Here is a 20,640-nt window from a genome sequence, read left to right on the forward strand (position 1 = left end):
TTAATGGCTGAAATATTTTACATGAGACATTTGTGTAAATAGAAGCATATGTAAATGTAATCTAAAATGTGCAATGCACGTACTATGTATATTACTAATATTGTTTGAATAAACTAAGCATTTATTTTACATGACGTCTTTGAATCGGTTTACAGTTTCGCAAAAAAAATCAAAAGTTGGATGTCGCGTGCGAAGCCGCGGCTTTCCGGCTAGTAAAATAAGAAACAAGTCAAATATATGCCGTATTTCAAATTCATAAACCAGGAACATTAATTGGAAATTCCTCAAAACAAAAAAGGTCGTCGTTTTGCAGTGGACCTGTACTAATCATATCTAGATCTTAGTACTCATTTTCTCTTCAAAATTAACAACACAGTGCACACCTCTTTGCATCTTCCTTCATCAAGGTCTTTGCTCTCTTCTCTCTTTAGTATTTCATACTTTCCCAATTATTGTACTGAATTTTACCTAATTAGATGTAGTTCAGTGAATTTTACATAATTAGATGTTGTTCAGTGAATTTTACTTTACTGTATTGATCAAATTAGGGTTCTAAGTCAGCTATTAGCCTTAATTTGTACCATCATTTTCATAATTTACTCGAAAGCTTTGATCTTTTAATTTTTAAATTTTACCGGGTGCGCAATAGGTAACCCCGCGCATACGTGATTGCCTGCAAAAAAGAAAAAGAATGTTGTAACTTTGATATATGGGTGAGCTGAAGTTTTTTAATTTGGTTGTGATTGTTTGTAAAGGTGCAATGACGGGTGAATTGGTGTATGAAATTGCACAAAATGGGTATATAAAGCTAGTGCTACATGCCTTAAAGCATAGGACCAGTGCTGTCAATGGCGTATTAGTTGGTCGTTATGAATCGACAAAAGGAGTGGTTGAAATCTGTGATGCTGTACCCCTTTTCCATTCTAACATTAGCCTTCTTCCTCCCCTCGAAATTGCTCTTATGCAAGTAAGTTCCGTTTCTACTTCTAGTCATTTATATAATATTTGCTTCTGTTGTAAGTTTAAACTACTTTGTGTGTTTGCCCAATTGTAGAATTGCTGTCATTTAAATCGCTATGATAGAACTTTCACCCTTTTTTTTCATCTTTTTCCCGGTCTTGTCAACTTCAAAGAAGTTATATTTAGTGATTTGTCGCCTCTTTAATTAGATAGAAGAATATTATGGTGGTCAAGGTTTGAGCTTGGTGGGTTATTTTCACGCAAATGAAAGGTCTGATGATAATGACCTCTGTAATGTGGCTAAGAACATCGGAGATCATATTTGTCGCTACTTCCCTCAAGCCGGAATTCTTCTGGTATGTCATTTGGATAGAACTATTACAGATAGTATTTCCTTCATTACAATTCTATTGCTTTTAATGCTAGTAGTAGCTAGTAGGTGCTCATTTCCTTTTTTTTTTTTCGTGCTGATCTTGGTTTGTGTCTTTGTTTGGCTCATAGTTGGACAATAAAAAACTGGCAAGTTTATCAAAAGTGAAAGATCGGAGCCCCGTTATGCAGGTAACTCCTCGTTCCGTGTATCTTTCAGTTTTTTTGGTAATGTTGACTTCATACTGAGGTTATGGATTATAATGGAATAAATAAAAAAGGCTCACTAAAGTGGCTGCCCATCTTTCTTTTGTGAAGTAGCAGTCCTTCAATGCAGTTCTCGACGCAATTTTCATCTTGGGTCATTCGGAAACAGCCTCTTTGTGTTGCTAACACAAGGGTAAGGCTGCGTACATCCGACCCCCCTTACCCCGCAATTTGCGGGAGCCATTGAGGCACTGGGGTAATGTTGTTGACTTCATACTGACACTTCTGTTTTACTTAAATTATCTGCCTAGGCTGTGTTACTCCGACTCGGCTTGAGGGGTCGGACACAAGTGTGTATCCAAGTGTCGGGCACGGCTTTTTAATGAAAAAATGTCAAGTTTTTGGTCTAAAATGAAGTGCCCGAGTGTCATACCAGTGTCCAAGGATCGAGTGTCAGACACGGGTACGTGAGCTCATATGAAGTGTCGAAGTAATATAGTGCCTATGTATGTCTAGGGTGAGTTGGAGTAGCTGCTTTTGTATATTTTCAAGTATATCAGATCGTTTGACCATTTCGCGTCGTGTGAGCCTTTAGAGTGTCCTTAACAACTTTTTGTCATGTCTTGTAGTTAGGAATTTAGTAATATTTGCTGAACCATGAAAATTGGAAGCCATGCTATAATTCCCATCTCCGAAAGATGGTTGGAAATTTGGAAATGAACTTGTATCTTGAGGGTCGTTGGTGAGCCTGCACGTAATTTTCTTTTGTGGAGTATTGTTCCAAGTTAAAAATACAAAATATTGTGGGTTTTAAGTCAAACCATAGTAGATTATACAGAGAGGTAGAAATTTGAAGTTGGTTTGTCTACTTTGTGACTGAGTAATGTACCGAGATACAGGATTGAAAAAACATGAGTTTGAGTCTGAGAGATGAACTTTTTATTCTGGGTCAGTGTGACAAACTGACAGGCGGCCTTGAAAACTCATTTTGTGTTTCTTTTAGCTGTGCTTTTGAGCATAAATGTGTGACGGAAAATAAATTTTTTTGATGATGTGAATAATTTTTTTAACAAATAACTTCTCGATGTAGACTCTGAGTATGTTATACCCTATTGGCTTCAACTGGCCATATTAAGAAAAAAGTTTACTTCTACTGATAAAAAAAAGTTGGTCAAAGTATTTGATTTGCACTCCTTAATATTCCGAGTCTTTATAGTGACTATACATCTAATTATTTAATTATACATATTAGCATTCCTGCATCAGGAATTGAAGAACTGAAACATGTTTGTCTGTCATTTGGTTTGCTTAAACCATAACAAGTCCCCCGTACGGCCGTACATGCCAAATTTAGTGAAATTGACTAAACCATGTAGATGCGGCTTATTTCACATAGATCTCAGTTCTCAACATGAAGTTCCTCATTATGTAGATTGTAGCACATAACAAGAGAAACCACTGACCACCATCTAACCAGTCTTTGCAATAGTACACACAAACAAAGCTTCCTCCTCACCCTTTGCGCTATTGGCTCAAAGAAGAGATCATAGAAGGTCTCTTCAAGACACTAGTGTTTGGGGAGCATGATGTACTCAAATGGAGGGGAGGGAAGAGGAGGGAAAGGGAAATAATTAATTGGGCTTGTAGACTTCACTTCCCTCCAGGTCAATTTTGCTAACCAAACAAGAAGTTGTCACCCTGCTCTCTCTTTCCTTCCATATATCTCTTGATATGGGCAGGGTATATATGTGATTACGATGTGGCCGGGTGCTTACATGCTAAGTGGCTATATGATCAGAGCCCTTGGCATCAATTAACGACGCACGGGCCCTCTTTTCACGAGTGATGATTACTGTTCTGGAGTCTAGAACTTGTTTGTTCTGATATAATTCATGGGACAACAAAAAAGATACGAGATTGCAAAATTTTCACGCTCTAATGAGAGATATTAGGCGGATTAATTATCCTTACCATAGGAAAGTGAAAAGTTAAATCAAAATGTAATGGCTTAGTTGCTTTACGTGTTTCTTCTTGTGTATGTTGTAGTTAAATATATGTGCAGACTCTAGGTTAATTGAATCTTCACCTATTTGAAGCGTTCCTATCATCACCCTTATTATTTTATATCAGCTGTACAGAAGAGATGGATCCAAGTGGAAAGTGGCTGTCTTAGAGGACGGTGGCCGACTAGGAATTAAGGAGCCATCAGCCAACGTAATGCTACTGGATTATATATCATCTGAGAAATGGCAAGACATTGTGGACTTTGACGATCACTTGGATGACATCAGCAAGTATGTTTGTTTGCTTTTGCGTTCATAGGTTTTGCATAATGCGCTACTCTTTATTCAATTATTCATAGGATTAGTTGAAGATGCACAACTTGTAATCGAGTGGCAGACCCAAAAAAAATTTCGATTCTGTGTGTCCCATTGAAAATACTTTTTAAGGTATAATATTATCACAAACCAAAATGTTCTATTTGTTTGGGACTTTGTGGTGTCCTGGGAAGCAGAATCCTTGCACGTAGATCAGCCAGTGATGTAATCCCTTTTTTTCTTGCAGGGACTGGCTAAATGGTGAATTATTCAAGTGAGAGAATTTGAAGTAACCAACTCAGTATGAAGATAGAGAATGACGACTAGATGTATGCATCTCTTGAAATGAAGATGGTAATGGTTTATGTTCTTTTTTCGCCGTTGTAATCTTATCAGACACTCGATTTGGGACTCCTACCTAGTTCATGTGTACTTCCAACATTTGAAGAATCTATGCTCATGATTTTTGAACACATCCATGCCCTCTTTTTTTGGGCACTTGTCCATGTTTCCTCTCTCATACTCCGTAATACAATACATTACTTTGACCGAAATTTGTTGGTACTAAGGGTTGGTGAAATCAGGAGGTTCTTGTCTGAAGGAGATAATGACTTGTGATTGTGGATGATAGTCTGATAGAGACGGTAGGATTAAATTCATCTCTGTTATTTTCTTTGTTTAAGACGTCCAAAGTTGTTTTCCTTGAATTTATTATGTTCACTTCTCCCAATTGATTCAGGGGAGTATCAATTTTCTTAGGGAGTACTTTGCACCATTTTTAAGCTGCAAGTTTTAAGTGTAAAATTGTCTACTTGGGAACCTGCTCTTGCATTTAAAGAGTGATATTTTGATGGGGGGAAAGGAAAGTATGATGTAGAGTGGCGAGTTTGTTATAAAAAAATTAGTTGTAATAACTGCTAAGTCTGTTAAGAGTCAGTTGTAGGTAGTTAGCAAGTTAGTTGTCACTAGTTGTTATAAGCTCTATAAATAAACACCAGTGAAGAAACAATTTATTTAATCACAAAAACAAGTTCACGTTACTCATATCCTTTCTCTTTAGCTCTTCATTTAGTTCTAGCTTATTTCAAGGGTTGTTGATAAAGATGCTCTTAAAACAATTCATTTTAACTTTGGAGTTTTACACTACATGTAGGAAGTGTTTTTTTTTTTTGTGTAAATGGAGGCTGACAAGTTCAACCCGGGTCATGTATACCACCCCTCTTAACTTTACAAATTAAGTTAGTTGACATATGATGTAGCAAGTGCTTCTAAAATTGCGTATTAATGTACCATTTTTTTATTCTAAAAGCTGTTTTATGTCCAAATAGTAATCGTGTCGAGAAATTTATTATCACGAAAACTCAAAAAAGATTGGTTGTATGTATACAACAAACTCCATTTATATTATATACCTCACTTAAAAAATGGATTAGTGACTTATTTAACACATATATACGCTACATATATTAACAGATGTATTTTTCTATACAGACACATCATCGCAGGAAAGCTGAGCACTAATGCCTCAGCACTAGCCAGCAATCTTCAACCACCATATAATTGTTCATCTCTCCCCGAGATTAGAGTTGAATGCCTGAAATCTGAATGCATGTGGAGTTCCAGTAACCTTGATTTACCGCGGTTCTTACTAGATGGTTGTTATCGATCACAGTGTCGCTCATCTTAGTAAAGGACTATTCCCTCTGACATCAAAGAAGCCGCTGTGGCCATAAAGATCAACCCCACTTGTTCCTTCGTAGGTAGCCGAGGTAGTAGTCGAATCAACAGTCACATGCATATTATTCGCCTGAATGAAATCCTCGATTTCTTTGACCACATCTCCCATTGATGGCCTCTCTTCTCCCGAGTCTTGAAGACACTTCATTGCAAGGTCCACAAATTCTTCCAAACCAATCAAATGGACAGAGCCAATAGTGGGGTCAACGAGGCTGTGGATGTTCCCGTTCTCCTTCATCGTCTCTCTTACCTCTCTTACAATGTACCTATTTTTCTGTATTGGTATTCTTCCTGTTACTAGCTCCAGCATTACTACTCCAAAACTGTAGACATCGCTTTTTTCTGTTAATATTTGGGTCATGTAGTATTCTGGATCCAAGTAACCCTGCAATCGATTGTTAAAAATCACACTTATTAATCCGATTAAAATCACAAAGACCTACATCAAACCGTAACATTTAATTAAATCAATAACACATACATATTTGAGCTGGTCTTATATGTGAAATAGTCTCATGCAAGCTTTTTCGGATTAAGACACTTGAGAGTTGAGACATTTCATGTAACAATATTTGAAACTTGAGCTATCCATATCCCCCTCAAGGAGAACGAAACAAGCAATAAAGAAACGCTTTAAACCCTCACAAGCTAAGTTACTCTGACCTTTCATACTCCTCTTAACATAATTGTGTGGGACTCTCGATAGTTCGAGATGACTATGACACTTGCTCACTTCAGTTTTAGAAAAAAAAAAAAAAAAAAAGAGAATTTCCATAGCTGGTTGTAAGCTGAATTCAATCCGATCTTCCGAGTTGAATAAATTCTAAGTTCTAACCAAGCCTGAGTCATAGCCGGTAATGTCCTCTAAACTGGATTAGTAACACGCGACAAGTAGAGAAATTCAAATCGATCCATATTTTTCACTCTGACTTTACTCTCTCCTGTAAAAATACTGTAGAAGCTAAGGCAGCAAAGAATTACCAGTGTTCCCTTTACTTGAGTGGTGATATGATCCCTATGATCAGTTAACAGCTTGGAAAGGCCAAAATCCCCTACTTTAGCGATTAAATGATGATCCAGTAGTATATTGTCGGATTTTATGTCTCTATGCACAATTGGTGGGTCAGCAAGTTCATGCAGATATGCCAAGCCTCTAGCTGCACCAAGGGCTATCATTAATCTCCTACTCCAATTCAATTCAATTCCAGATTTACCTGCAGCGTCTCACCGAAATCAGTCTCATTATATGAAGTACATAATTCAAGAGATATATTCTGGAAATGAGAGTTGTTTTGTTAGTTTATTACTGTCTGTCCCGAAAAGAAGTTTATGTATTCATTTTTAGGCCATCTCTAACAAACGTTTTTATTTGCTTTTGGGTGACCTTTGGGAATGCAAGTTACAACCTTTTCCTTGCCAATTCACTGGTGGAGGGGAGAGAGGATAAAAGAGAGGTAAAGTTGACCATTTTTTTTTTCAATCCCCCACTTGCATGCACTTGCATACGAAGTCGATCCAAAAAATAAAAGTCAGTTTGTTGTCTGGTCTGGTCTATACTTCCATGAATTGGATCAGTTAATGATTATTGCTCATCTTTGTCTTAGGTGACAAAAGAAGTACCTGAAAGAGCTTCCCTTAGGTTCCCATTTGGTATAAATTCATAAACCAGCATCTGTTCCCCTTTATCATAGCAGAAGCCGACTAGATTAACAACATTCCTGTGGTGAACCCTAGATAAGAGCTCAATCTCATTCTTGAATTCATCTGCTCCCTGCATTGATCCTTGTTTAGCTCTTTTGATTGCAACTAGTTGTCCTGTTTCAAGTTTTCCCTTATAAACCTGTCCGAATCAAGATAGGTCACCAAAGCTACGTTAAAGAGTGTTTTAATAAAAGCAAAGGAATCTTAGGAAGCAATAAAACAGAATTTGGAGAATTTAACTAATAAGTCCCCTGCACAAAGAATGAAACTAGACACACACAAAAACATATAATGAGACGGTCTTACACGTGAGTCTAACCCATTAACCTTATAGTTAAATGAGGAGCACATAAGAACTTCGATTTGTCACGTGAGACAATCTCATACAAGACTCGTTTAAAGCGTCGAAGCATGAGACAATGTAACGGAAAAGAACCAAGTTGAGTGATATTTGGCTGAAATGGATGTTTTAAAATATCTCAATATCCTAAGAAGGAAAGATAAGCTTATCTTGGAACAATTAAATAAAGGTACTCCCTACATGCCACAACCCATTTTAAATTTCCTATTTGACTTTGATGGTCAAATGATGTCAACTTTGACCAATATTTTCTCACAATATACAGGACTACAAGTCTACAAATTTCTTTTGAAACGATAATATGAAAATGAGGCGATAAGGTTGGGATGAAGATAGTATTTGCAACAGGGTGACCTCACCATTCCATAACCTCCAACTCCAATCTCGCTTCCAGCTGAAAAATTATCGGTGCACTGTTTAACGTCTTCAAACGAGAACCACCTGGCTCCCTTTATCTGAGGAACTTTTCCTTGAGTCCACAATACTGCATTAACATATTAAAAAGCAACAAGCGTATAAAAAATCAAAAATATATAAAAACAAGATCAAATAAATAGATTAATGTGTCATTGGAGCTGATCTTACAGAAAGGATTGTTTGATTTAACTGTTTTATTAGCTATCTGTCTTTGACGACGGGCATAAATTACAGCACAAATTGTAAGCAGCACAAGCACAAAGGAACTTATAGTCGTTCCGATAATAAGGCCTATATGCTTACTTCGGCCTGCAGATTAGTCCAAATAAGTGACAGTAAGCAGAAAGGCTCACAAGAAATTAACTTGGTAACAAAGAAAAGAACAAGAAAATCAAAATATCACCTGGGAAGGCAGAATAACTCAAATCAGCGAAATAGTAAGGTCCATAAGGCGAGTTGAATAAATGATTATTGAGGGCATTGCCAATTGTAGATACTCCAGTGCGGTTAAAAAAAGCATCACCCGATGGAAAGAATGAGATGTTCAACACAAGAAAACCATTTGAGTCGACTGACGAACTAACTAAACATACTTTCTCTATTGGTACTTGAAAAGATGCTAGAAGCGGTTGCAAAGAGTCAGTTAAGAAAGTGTAGTAGAGTATTTTAGTCAGGTCGGAAAAGTTATATGATCTGAAAACTAGGCTTCCAAGGTATGGACGTTTGCAGTCGGATCCAAGGGTTGAATCTAAAAAGCAAGATAAAGGGGCACAATTCAGCTGCGGAATGAAGTCTGACAAATTTGAAGGTTGGGTAGTCTGGCAAATTCTCGCTGCTTCTGGCGTTTGACAAAAAAGATTGTCATCAAGCCTACAGAAAATGAACGCCATCCAAAATGAGAGGGGGGAAAAATAGAGAGAAAATAGAGCTTATTAAATTAAAATTTTGTCCATTTAGGATAAAATTGTGAAGGATGGAACTGCTTACAGAACACTATTGGTAAATGATCCTCCTTGAAAATCGCCTAAAGAATTGTTCCTCAAATCTATAAGACGCAGATTGCTGCTGAAGTTGGCAGGAATATCCACACTGCCATTAAGTTGGTTGTTTGCCAGTACCCTGTTGTTCAAAATGATGAGTATAATGCACTTAATGAAAACATATGTAAGAAAAATAAAAGAGAGTTTGTCAGATTGAAAGCGTTCATTGTGATTTGTCAGAATATTATTCATTGATACATGGAGATGAAAGGGTAGAACTCCTGGAAGCCTCATAGTATAAACCGGTAAACTCGGAGAACTTTCATCAACATAGATTTGTAAATTCTTGCGTATCAAGTGGAAGAGAATGTACAAAAGGATGTTCCAAAGTAGTTTTCAAGAGTCACGACACTCTACATTTTCAGAGAGCAAAAATAACGTTTTTTAACACAACAGTTTGCTCTTCATGTAGTCTCTGGAGAAAACGGGAAAGCAATCTCTCGTTTGCCTTTCCCTAAGAGCAAAGAAAAGCAAGCTCTCCATCATAACTACGTCATGGGTGAGAAAGCATGTGCCAACAAGTGGAAAGGTGAGGGCGATCCTATTTTTTTTTTTTTTTTGAGATGCATAAGACTTTTTACAATATGTAATTGGAGGGCGAAATAAGTGCTCTCCAGTATTCTCTAAGTACTCTTACATACTTTTTCCAATATGCAAGATTATGCCATAAAAGTGTGACAAAAGTATCACTATTACTTCATTTCTTTAACATACATGTTCTTGTTTATAACTCCAGGAAATCCTAGATGTCAGTTTCTGTATAGAAGTTAGTGTTAACTAAAAATAGTGGAAACAGAACTAAAGCATAAAGAGAAGGCATACACAGTTTGTAGCTCAGGGAGGGTGAACAGTCCGGTCGGTAAATTCCCCCTTAGTCCAGCATTTTTCATCCGCCTGAACATTTATGAAATATAAATTAGTTGCACAAGGTTGGAAATCAAGGTCTATCTAGTTATTACTTGAGAATGTGGCTCAGCGAGCATAATTCAAAAGTATTTACACACAGTTTGTCAATTAAGTTGCCATGATTTTTAACATGAGACTAATCACCAAACCGGTTTGCATTTTTTGATGACATTACAACGGGATTTGCAAAGATTGTAGTTCCTAGACGGCTAGACCCCACTTGAATTGATCAATGATCAAGGAGGCTAAGAGATGGCTATTCTGTTAGCTAAACCAAATTCCATTGGTTAATTCAAAATACTCCCTTCAGAAATACCTTACATTTAGAACGAGTAATTGAAACGAATCAGTTTCATGCAGTGCAACCATAGTTATTTAGTTTAACCACCATGTGATCTAGCTTCTGTAATCCTTAGAGAGCATCTATTGACGTTAATCTTCAAACCAGCATATGTACTTTCTTTCCTTTTTTCCTTGTAAATAGTAGCGAATCAGTAGATACAAAGATGAAGAAACATACAATGTAGTCAAATTTGTCAAAGTCGTGAACCACTGAGGAACATCCGGAGGGTTGAAAGGATTATTGCTCAGGTCTCTGCAAAAACGTAGTGAAAGAGCAAATTGAATGAAAACAAGTTAGAACAAGATAGCATCAGAAGGAAACATAATCGGGAAAGAGTTAAATTAGCCACATAAGTTAGAATAAGACATCATACAACAACACTACCCCCACTGCCTTAAAAAGCTCCTGCCCATGGTGAGGTAAGACCTGAAGAGGGGTTGAATGTATGCAGCATTACCCATGTTTTAACAGAGAGACGTTGGAAATTGTCTTCAGACCATTTATAATGAGAATTGGGTCGCGAATTGCATCGACAGATTACTACTTCACTATATGACACGCATATAATTTAAAGAGCCTGGGTGAAACATGCTAACAACAAACAAATCATTTCTACTACTCACAGATATGAAAGGCGATTCATTCCAGTAAGATCGGGGATTGGACCATTCAAATTGTTGTTTGCCAAGTAGCTGAAAATAATTGCAATAAATGTTAGGACAAACACTATCAAAATGAAAACCAAGTCCTACAAGATGCAGTTGGCTGATTTACGAGCTTCTTGGTTTACTTACAGCTCAGTCATGCTAGTCAGAGTATTCAAATTATCAGGCACAATTCCTGTAAGTTTGTTCCTGTCCAACCGGCTGCAAGCCAAGTAAAGATGAGGTGTATGTATTAGACTGATTGAAATTGACTTCTCTCACTCAGGGCAAAACAATGTAAGGTGCAAGATATACTTACATGACCTCCAAAGTATTCACTAGCCCTAATGTGTCTGGGATAGTTCCACTCAGTTGGTTGTCATTTACAATGCTGTTGAAGTCATAAACAGAACAATAGACTTAGGGTGCATCATTTTATGATTTTATCTACAGATGAGAAAAGCATATAGAAACAGCATTTGGAATAATAAACATAAGGCGAAAAATTCAAGGCATTAACACATTAATTGCAAGGATCTTGACACTGATATCAACCAGGTTTTTATTTCAGTACAGATCCCCAAAACCTTTGAAAGTTTGCCCAGCTTAAAATCTTTTCAAAAGCCTTTACGGTTTAATAAAACGGCACAACATGGTATGTCAAGCATGTTTTTCAAAAAAAAAAAAAAAGATTTTCCATACTTCATACCGAAGATGAATTGATGTTCAACTTTTATTCAAGAATATCCTCAATAAATTTTCATGGATACATACATCATCTTGGTTAGTTGATTCAAAAAGAACTTACATATGTACCAGAGCCATCTTTGAGCTAAAAAGTCCAAGTGGTATTTCACCAGAGAATCTATTTTGTCCAAGATGACTGCAAAAAATATCAATGTTGATGATTTGCGAAACTGCAAGAAAGGGAATTACATAAAAGGGGCATGAAAATAGCTTACAAGTGATGAGCTTTAAGCAGCATATCCAGCCCGGGAGTTGTTTTGTTGGAAACTGGCAATGTTCCATTCAAACGGTTGTCACTTAGATCAAGCCACATAAGATTTGAGAGATTGCCAATAGAGTGTGGTATGGGTCCAATAAACTGATTAGAATTGAGAAATCTGAAAAAATCATGTAACGGGGTTCATATCGAAAAGAGCTTTACAAAACTTTATCATTCAAAGGTGTGACTATGAAGTTAGGCCACTAATAGTTATTCTAGAGGCCGCACCCTGATTGCATTGAGTTTATAAATTGAAAATAGACCAAATTACTTCTTGACTATGGGGGCTTCACGAAAAGAAAACAGGGAATATACTTACAAGTTAGTTAGATTCTCGAGCTGTCCAATAGACTCTGGAATTAAACCAGAGAACTTACAGCCGACAAGAACACTGCAACAAGAGAACACGGTGAGATCACTCACACTGCAGTAAGGAATGATGGATAAGTCATATTTCATGAATATGGAGAGGGTAAATATCTTACAGACTTCGTAAATTCTTCAATGTTCCAATATTTGTCGGAAGAGGTCCCAGTAGACCTCTGTTGTTTGACAGATCCCTTCATGGCCGAAACAGTGATCATTACACAGGAATACAATGGCATATAGTGGCAATAGTAAAAAGAACAATGAGCATGGAATGCTGATTTATCTACTGATATAAAGATGTACAGGGGAGAAAGTAAATGGTCAGAGCATAATAAAGATCGCAGCCGCAATAGCTTGTATCTACTGATATAAAGTTATAAGGTGGTAGCCAATTTTCCGGGATTCAATACATAACTATTGAAATTAAAATATTCATATAATTCTTAGGGTTTATAAATGTTCTGTATCTTTTCAGTGTATATAGCATTAACTGTGTGTCGAAATTCAGAGGCTCAATTTCCAGATGACCTGTTATGAAAATTGCATCAACAAGCAGCTCCTTCACAATATCTAGTTTAGTGATTCATTTTGCTTTATTCCATCAAATTCCAAAATCAAAGAGTCATTGGCTTCATTGGAAATGGAAAAGAATGGTCTCACATTTTCAAATAAATGAAATTAAAGCCGAGAACAAAGCTGATGGTTCAAAATATGCTCTAGTTAGATCAAAGCCTGTTGGAATTAGTTATAGTCGTAACAGATTTCTGTTACACTGCCAGCTCATCTCAGTTTGTTTGTTAGAATTGTTGAGCTCTATTGAGCTATAACCTTCTTTGCCTATGAATAAGCTCGGTTGTAAGACACTTAATTATTCATTCGTAAAACAACTCCTCCGTTGATTTAGCTTGGCTTTTCTCTCTGATTTCTATACATTAGCTTAAGCTTTCTTCTAATAATTTAATGGCTTCCAATGGAGGATTTCAAAGCCAGTGACAAGAACAAAAGGCGCCTTTATTCTCCAACCTTGTTTCGTTTAATTTCATCACTTGGAGCTTGTTTTGATAGATGAATTTGAAGGGTAAGGGAGGGGAGGGAAAGGAAAATATACAAATACCATTGTTTGATCAGCAAACATGGTGGTGGGAACGAAGGAGTCAAATTTTTCCTCAAATAAAAAATAAATATTCCTCCAACATAGGGAAGACGTCGAGGGAATACTTTCTTACTCCATTCCCCCTCCCCTCTATTCCCCTCCCTCCCCTCCCTCCCCTTCCCTCCTAATATGCTATACAAACACACTCTTAGTAGATTACACCCTTGTTATGACATCTTAAGTTAAGCCAACCGACATAAATCTGTCTCTAGGAAAATAAGATCAGTGTGCGTGAGCATGAGCAAATAGTCATTACAAGTTACAACTATCACATTAATCCGTCTCTAGGAAAATAAGATCTATGTGTGTGCATGTGTTCATTTCCCTCTTCCTCCGCATAGCCACAAAACATGGTCTGGGTGCATAATGAACGGATGCCTACATTTATTCTAGCATTACTAACGATGAGTGAGAATCAGTGTAAGATTAGTGGTATTGAAGAACTTACAAATTCTGCAACTCGGATAATGACAATATGTCTTCAGGCAGTGGACCTGCTAAATTTGTCCCTGGCAATATGCTGCACGTTAAATCATCCAAGGTTTAATAGGTAAGGAAAACTGTAACTATCAAAGAATAGACTGATTAATGACAACTAGTTGATAGTTTTTTCAAGATTTATCTTATTTTTAGTAACTCACATATCAGTCACCCGAGAGCCTTTGCAGTAAATTCCCTCCCATCTACGACCACAAGGATCACGTTTGACCCAATTTGGCGGCGTGTTCTGCCATTTTTTCTTGAGAGACCTCAATGCAGCCACTACATGTATAATGACAAATTTAATCTTGACATTAATCGCATAAATTTGGCTGCTTAATCAGAATCATTGCAGCCTAACATAAATAATCCCAAAATACTTAACGTTTAGTGTAATAAATTAGATGTCTCATACATGAGGTAGAAGGTGATAAGCGTACAAGACATACTATATCTTCCATGTGAAGTAAGTAAATGTGGCATACATATATAACCTTTTGGAGGGTGACATTGCAAACACTTTGCGGAAACATGATTGAAGAGCCAATGGACTTTGCAAGGCAAGAAAAATAAACAGAAGAACTAGTCAAGTCCTAGATTGACCTATTCAAGCATTACAAACAAAAAAATTCAGGACATGATTCTGATGAGTTTTCACAATTCCACACCTCGTATAACAGACTAATCAATTCAGACATTACTTTTGGTCTAATTAGAAAGCATTCATTTAAATAACCTAAACAACTGAAAGACAGACGAGTGTGTTTACCTTGTTATTGATCTCGTCAATTAATTATGTATTCATATGTCACTGTCGTCTTGAAGCTAAACAAGTGGCTTAGTGAAAGGGTTTCCAACAGTCATTATTTGACAAAGAAAATGAGGAAAATGATCTATCTGGTTGTTTATAACTGCACACAAGACTCATCTAAATGAAACTCTGTATTCTAATATATCAGTTTCTACTCTGCGCTCGCCAGACTGCGGCAGTGGTTTTTAAAAGCTGCCTAATAGCTCCCAAACTTTGTTTTCCCCAACAAGGAGTTTTATTTTGGCCAAGAAGCCAGAAGCCGGCATGAAGCAGAGCATTAGAAGTACATCAAAGTACCATAACTCCGAAACTGTTGATATATAACATGTTTCAGAGTGACATAAATTCTCATAGTTGACTTAACATATGTACTTGAACCATTGAGGGTAGGGAAAATATCATGAATATAAGGAAACAAAGATCCATGGTCAAGCAGATGTGGTATTCATGACCGGGGTTCAAATCTCGTCAGCAACATATTTGCCCTCGTGGCTCCCTTTACACATGGGCAAGAAGGTAAGACTGGAGAGGGAATCAATATTCTTCAACACGACAAGCATAAACATATAATTATCACGGTTATGACTCATTATGGGTTTAGCTCATGATCAACTCCGTTAAGAATATGACAAGGTCTCTCCCAAGGATACCCGCTACAAGCCTATTCGCAACTTTGAAGTCTGAACTACCAACTTTGTAGCATTTCAAGCACAGCAGATTGAAGTACAATACTCATACATGAAACCAGACTCGTATACAATAACAAAGACACTGTTGTTAAGTTAGAAACGAAAGATTGAAGCAGAAGCGGGTGTATAACGCAAATAAAATGAGTAGAGGCAACTTACAGTCGGTAGAATCAGTGATTCCAACCACAATATCCCAGCTAAATGAGCATACAATTAAGACACAAACAAAAATCTTGGACATCTTAAATGGGTTCATAAGAAATACTTGGTAGGATATAAACTCGAAAAATCAGATATGAATTGTGATGAGCTAATATTATATAGGATTAATTCACAGGTTTTAATAAAGAACAGGTCTATATGATTCATCAACTGACTAAGTCGGTCCTCCAAATAATAATTAATGATGATTTAATTAATGTTAATGACTTTTAAGTTTGAAGCCTGATTAATCTGTAAAATCCAACAACTATGTTAGAAAAGGAGAGAAATTGGGTTAAATATTTGAATTGGTCAAAAAAACATTTACTAGAAATATTCAATTCAACAACTGGGTTTTACTTTGACTCTACTTGTTAATTAATTTAGGTACTCAAGTGTTTTAGTTAATTAAAATACTTCCAGAACCCTAATCAAATTTATATTGCAGCTCAAACTTAAGAAACTACTAATTGGATTATTGGATTAAAAATAGAAATGAAAAAGGAAAAATCAACGAGTAGAGAGTTACCTGAAACACGCGGGAAAATATTAGATTAAATTGTCTTGGCCTCCTTTCAATCAATTTGGGATTTTCTCCGTTTCATTTTGTAAGGTATACCCTTCCTTCACATAGACATTTTACAATTTCTTCATTGGCATACCTCCCTCCGAAAGACTCCACCTTCCGGCAAACCCTCTCTACTCCAGCGTCCTCTGTCCCGACCTTCCCTTATTTCGCACCACCCACTACAAAGTCACACCACGAAATTACTGTATTACGACTACATGATTATTCCTTCTTAAATTCCCCTCCCCAAAGAATGGTTAGCATTCGTCTGAGATTTCATTGACCATGTGTACTGCATTTCAGAATATCAACAATTTACATTGATTAGCTTCCTATCAAGATTCAAATACATGTGTACTGCATTTCAGAATATCAAGGTTAAAGACTTATTAGAATTAAAAATTTGAAAAAAAAAAAAAAATATTGCAGCACCACCAACAAGCGAATCAGATTGAATAAACTGATCACACACAAGTTGGGCACTATTGAACTTGACATGTACATTTGCTATTTAAGCTTAATTACGGCTAATAAGAGTAAAATATTAATAGCGAGTAGTGAATTTGTCTCAAAATTTATTTCATCTTATTTGTAGGATATGTCATAGAAAAATATATTAATGATAATGTAATACTACGGATTTTATAGGCCGGTACTCGACCGAGTATGGCCTACTCGGTCGAGTAGTGTAGGTCGTGTAGTCTGTTTGGCTACTGCCGAGGAACACTCGGCCGAGTATACTCTATACTCGATCGAGTATCCGGTCTGGCGAGTGATATTTCAGCGGTTTAATTCGGGAGTAATTAGAGGTTATATAATTTCGATAACCAGTTTCTAAACATCATTTTACAAAACCTAATCAAACGTACGACGCTCTAATCACTCCCAATCTCTCCTCTTTGTATGTGTGGATAATCTCAGCAATCGCATTCAATCCTTCACCCTTTCGTCGGTAAGTCTTTATTCCCATGTTTGTTCATGATTAATTTTAGGGTTTGCCTTTAATCATGAATTGGGGGAAATGGGGTTTTGCGGTTAGTGATTGGAATTATGTGATTGTTGTTGTAGGTGACGATGTGATATTTGTTATGCATTTGTATGGTTGATTGCAGCGTGAGCGGATTGTGAAAAGGTAGGGTTTCCCCTACTCAGTTACTGTTAATTGATTTAAGATTGTGTTTGTATTGTAATTGTTGTTATCTGCTGATCATCGGAGTATGGGTGTTGTGGTGACGGTGGTGATGTGGTTGTGTTATGACAGTGGTGGTGTTGTGACAACTGTGATGCTGTGGTACTGTGATGTGTGTGTGGATTGTGGTGGAGTCACTTGCGGGAGTGGCTTCAGTGCTTCACACCCTAGTTCGCCCTCCGTGGAACTCGTCACGGGAGGGGATGTGCACATTAAGGGACAGGGATTGATAGTCGCTCGTTGATGAGCTGGACTTGGTGGGGATGGGCTGCGGTCCCCCACCGGCGGAGTGGATTACCTGTTGCGATGGGTAATCCGGCAGGCACACACTTCGGTGTGTAGTCGATTCTCGTGGAGGATGATCGGCCGGTTACATTATTTGTTTGTCTTATTTGAATTATGCGAAGAATCGACCCCGTGTTGTTGTTTTGTAAAACTGCGGTGATCCATTTGGGGATGGTGAGCGATTATGACCCAGTAATGCAGATGTTTAGCTATGGGACAGTCATGGGGAGTCATCACTTCGAGTCTAGCTTCCACTGTTACGAGTTTAGCTGTCTTTGATTTCAGTTGTATTGAGTTCCTTACACTCTTATTTTGAGTTGGTCTGAGATTATGTAATCGTTAAACTCTTTATACTTTAATAAAGTTGTTTTGGATTGTTGCTTTTGATATACTAACCTCGGGCAACCGAGATGGTAACACTCTTTCATGGTAGGGTGGTCCTGGTAAGGCACCCTGGTATGAGGGGGTGTTACAGATAAATTTATGGGTTATGCAACTTTAAATAATTTTATTTAATGAAAAAAAATTAATGGTAAGTAGAGGTAGCCCGGGCAAAGTCGGACACCAATACTTGTAATATAATAAAAACAACAACCATAATATGTTTTTTCCCTCCAACTTTATAATCCTTTGAAAATAGGTCACTAACTAAATAGCCCAATACATAAAATTCTTTTATATTCTTACTAACTCCTCTATATTCTAAGGTTTCCTAATATAATAGTTGGTTTTAAAATTTTACGATTTTTTAAAAATAATTTTCATATCCTATACAGTGTATACAATAAATTTATTATGAAATAATTTTATAATTTATAATACGAAACAATACAACGGACAACAAAACATGTGAAAACACGATTAAAAATAACATTTATGTACATTTTTATGATTTAATTAAATAAATAGTGAACCATTCTTTAATAAATAGTAACTCCCGGTTCGCACACAACGTGTGAAAATAGGTTATGAATCGAGTTGCACGTTATTTATTTCTATTATTATAGTATGGTTAATTAGTGTATTTTCAATATATGTTTATGTTCGGTTACTCTTTGAAAAATGTATGAATTATGAAGTTTGCAAAGATTAAGTTGGTTGGTTATCTCATGTCTTCAATTCATAGATATTTGGAACTTTCTCTAACCGATGGTAAACGCAGTTCATAGACTATACATCTGAGGTAGTACCTCTTATTGTTTATTTTTTTAGTTTTATTTTAAAGTTTTTGAGTTCTGCTTTAGTATAAACTTTTTGAGCACATTTACTAAAACATTACACTAAAAAAATATAATATTGCTCAAAAACTATATTTATAAATGGTAATATGCTCAGAAAGAATGTGTATATGCTCAAAAACTACAAGGTCTGAGGTACTACCCCAGATGCGTAATCCTTTTTCTCTGGTAAACGGTGCATTCAGAGTGACTATTAATTTACGTATTGGGCTAAATCCGGTTCGAGATCTTTCGATTTTTTTTTTATTAAGCTATGTCGATTTCCTATCATCAACATGTTATAGTTCGGCTTTTAGTAATAGTGATTAGGTTATTAACAAATATTCATGTTTCCAAGTTATGATCAATAATTTGAAGTTAAACTTTTAACGGATGTTTATGAATATTTTACTCATTTTTAAATATTTCACGTATATAAACAAATTATTTTAAAATAATTTTAAATGATGTTAAAAAAATGTTTACAAGTATACCCGTGTAACTTTGCACGGGTTTTAAGCTAGTACCCAATAGATTTCAAGCTTGCCACCCTTGGGTGGCTTACCTGGTATACGTGGTTTGTAGGCTATCACGTACATCCGAGGATTTACCCAGTACAGACCAAAGGTAGCGGCTGCGGGTTCCCTCGTCACCAAAAAAAAGTAATTCCGTAAAAAAATGGTAGTAATTTTTTTGGCCAAGTAACCAAATTGGTAAAAAAAATAGTGGAGGATAGTTGCCAAATTGGTAAAAAAAGTTTCGCTTGTGTCAAATTGGTAAAAAAAACTAAAGGGAATGTGACAAATTGGCCAAAAAACTATTGCTTTATTTAATTTGTTATTCCTAAAACTAAATTTGACTAAAATACCCTTTACCCAAGTTACCCAACTCATAAAAACCGAAAACCAAAGAAATAAGAATAGATGACCATAGGGATGTCAACGGGGAGGGTACAAGTGGGTACCGCCCCGCACCCGCCCTAGTTGAGGCGGGGATGGGTAAGGCTTTGGCGGGTTGTGGGCGGGTGCAGGTACGAAAATTGTACCCGCCAGGGGTAATGGGGCGGGGATGGATTTTGCATCTTACCCACCTCATACCTGCCTACCCGCCAATCATTAAAAAAATTAATACGATTCTGACAATTTTTTAAATCTTATTTAGTTATAATTAAGATGTAATGTTAATAATAGCTATTTTATAAAGTTTTTTACTAACTTCATTGGTGAAAAACTAAACTTATAAAGATAAATTCAAAAAAAAATGGAAATTAATAGTGATTAAATCAACTTCTGCGAAAAAATGTATCGAATAAAATTATGGTGTAGCGGGTTAATGGGTAAGCGAGGTGGGTACAGTTTTATATTTCCCCCCGTTAGGGCGGGGATGGTTTTGAAAACTTGTACCCGCCACGGGTGGTGGGCGGGGATGGGTACGAGTTTTTCTGGGTGGATATGGGTATGAGGAAGCCTATATCCACCACGCCCCAAATGACATCCCTAGATGACCAGATGAAGTTTACAATTAGACCTGACAAACTGTGGACATGGGCCACCCGCTGCGCGCGCGGAAGCGCTTGAATAAGCGTGCATTTGTGGAGTCGCCACCAAATTTTATGGGAAATTGGAACCGTTCAAATACCTCATGTCATGTCAAGATACAAAGTAGTGAC

The 20,640-nt window shown here is 36.8% G+C and overlaps 2 protein-coding genes across 3 annotated transcripts; one reads left to right on the plus strand and one right to left on the minus strand.

Annotated features, from left to right (window-relative positions):
* The first annotated feature begins 250 nt into the window (after window positions 1-250).
* Window positions 251-4,327, plus strand: LOC141605257 (ER membrane protein complex subunit 8/9 homolog). The gene is made up of 6 exons (XM_074423957.1): window positions 251-407; window positions 756-967; window positions 1,170-1,316; window positions 1,462-1,521; window positions 3,667-3,830; window positions 4,102-4,327. Exons 2-6 carry the CDS (start codon window positions 761-763, stop codon window positions 4,130-4,132), a joined length of 609 nt encoding a protein of 202 aa, XP_074280058.1. The 5' UTR covers window positions 251-407; window positions 756-760; the 3' UTR covers window positions 4,133-4,327.
* A 909-nt stretch (window positions 4,328-5,236) lies between these two features.
* LOC141605228 (leucine-rich repeat receptor protein kinase HPCA1-like) lies at window positions 5,237-16,801 on the minus strand. 2 transcript variants are annotated; one of them, XM_074423931.1, is made up of 19 exons: window positions 16,242-16,801; window positions 14,173-14,293; window positions 13,980-14,051; window positions 12,495-12,569; window positions 12,329-12,400; window positions 11,966-12,127; window positions 11,812-11,886; window positions 11,323-11,394; window positions 11,154-11,225; window positions 10,983-11,051; window positions 10,537-10,611; window positions 9,933-10,004; window positions 9,058-9,189; window positions 8,474-8,940; window positions 8,239-8,379; window positions 8,013-8,137; window positions 7,212-7,431; window positions 6,573-6,805; window positions 5,237-5,976 (listed from the first exon to the last, which is right to left on the minus strand). In XM_074423931.1, the coding sequence occupies exons 6-19, from the start codon at window positions 12,061-12,063 to the stop codon at window positions 5,533-5,535; spliced, it is 2,295 nt and encodes a 764-aa protein (XP_074280032.1). In that variant the 5' UTR covers window positions 12,064-12,127; window positions 12,329-12,400; window positions 12,495-12,569; window positions 13,980-14,051; window positions 14,173-14,293; window positions 16,242-16,801; the 3' UTR covers window positions 5,237-5,532. The 2 variants fall into 2 exon arrangements, with proteins under 2 accessions (XP_074280032.1, XP_074280023.1); XM_074423922.1 differs by lacking the exon at window positions 16,242-16,801 and adding an exon at window positions 15,671-16,161.
* Between the last annotated feature and the right edge of the window lie 3,839 nt (window positions 16,802-20,640).

This window comes from Silene latifolia, chromosome 1 (assembly GCF_048544455.1).
Source record: "Silene latifolia isolate original U9 population chromosome 1, ASM4854445v1, whole genome shotgun sequence".
In the NCBI taxonomy this organism is placed as follows: Eukaryota; Viridiplantae; Streptophyta; class Magnoliopsida; order Caryophyllales; family Caryophyllaceae; genus Silene; species Silene latifolia.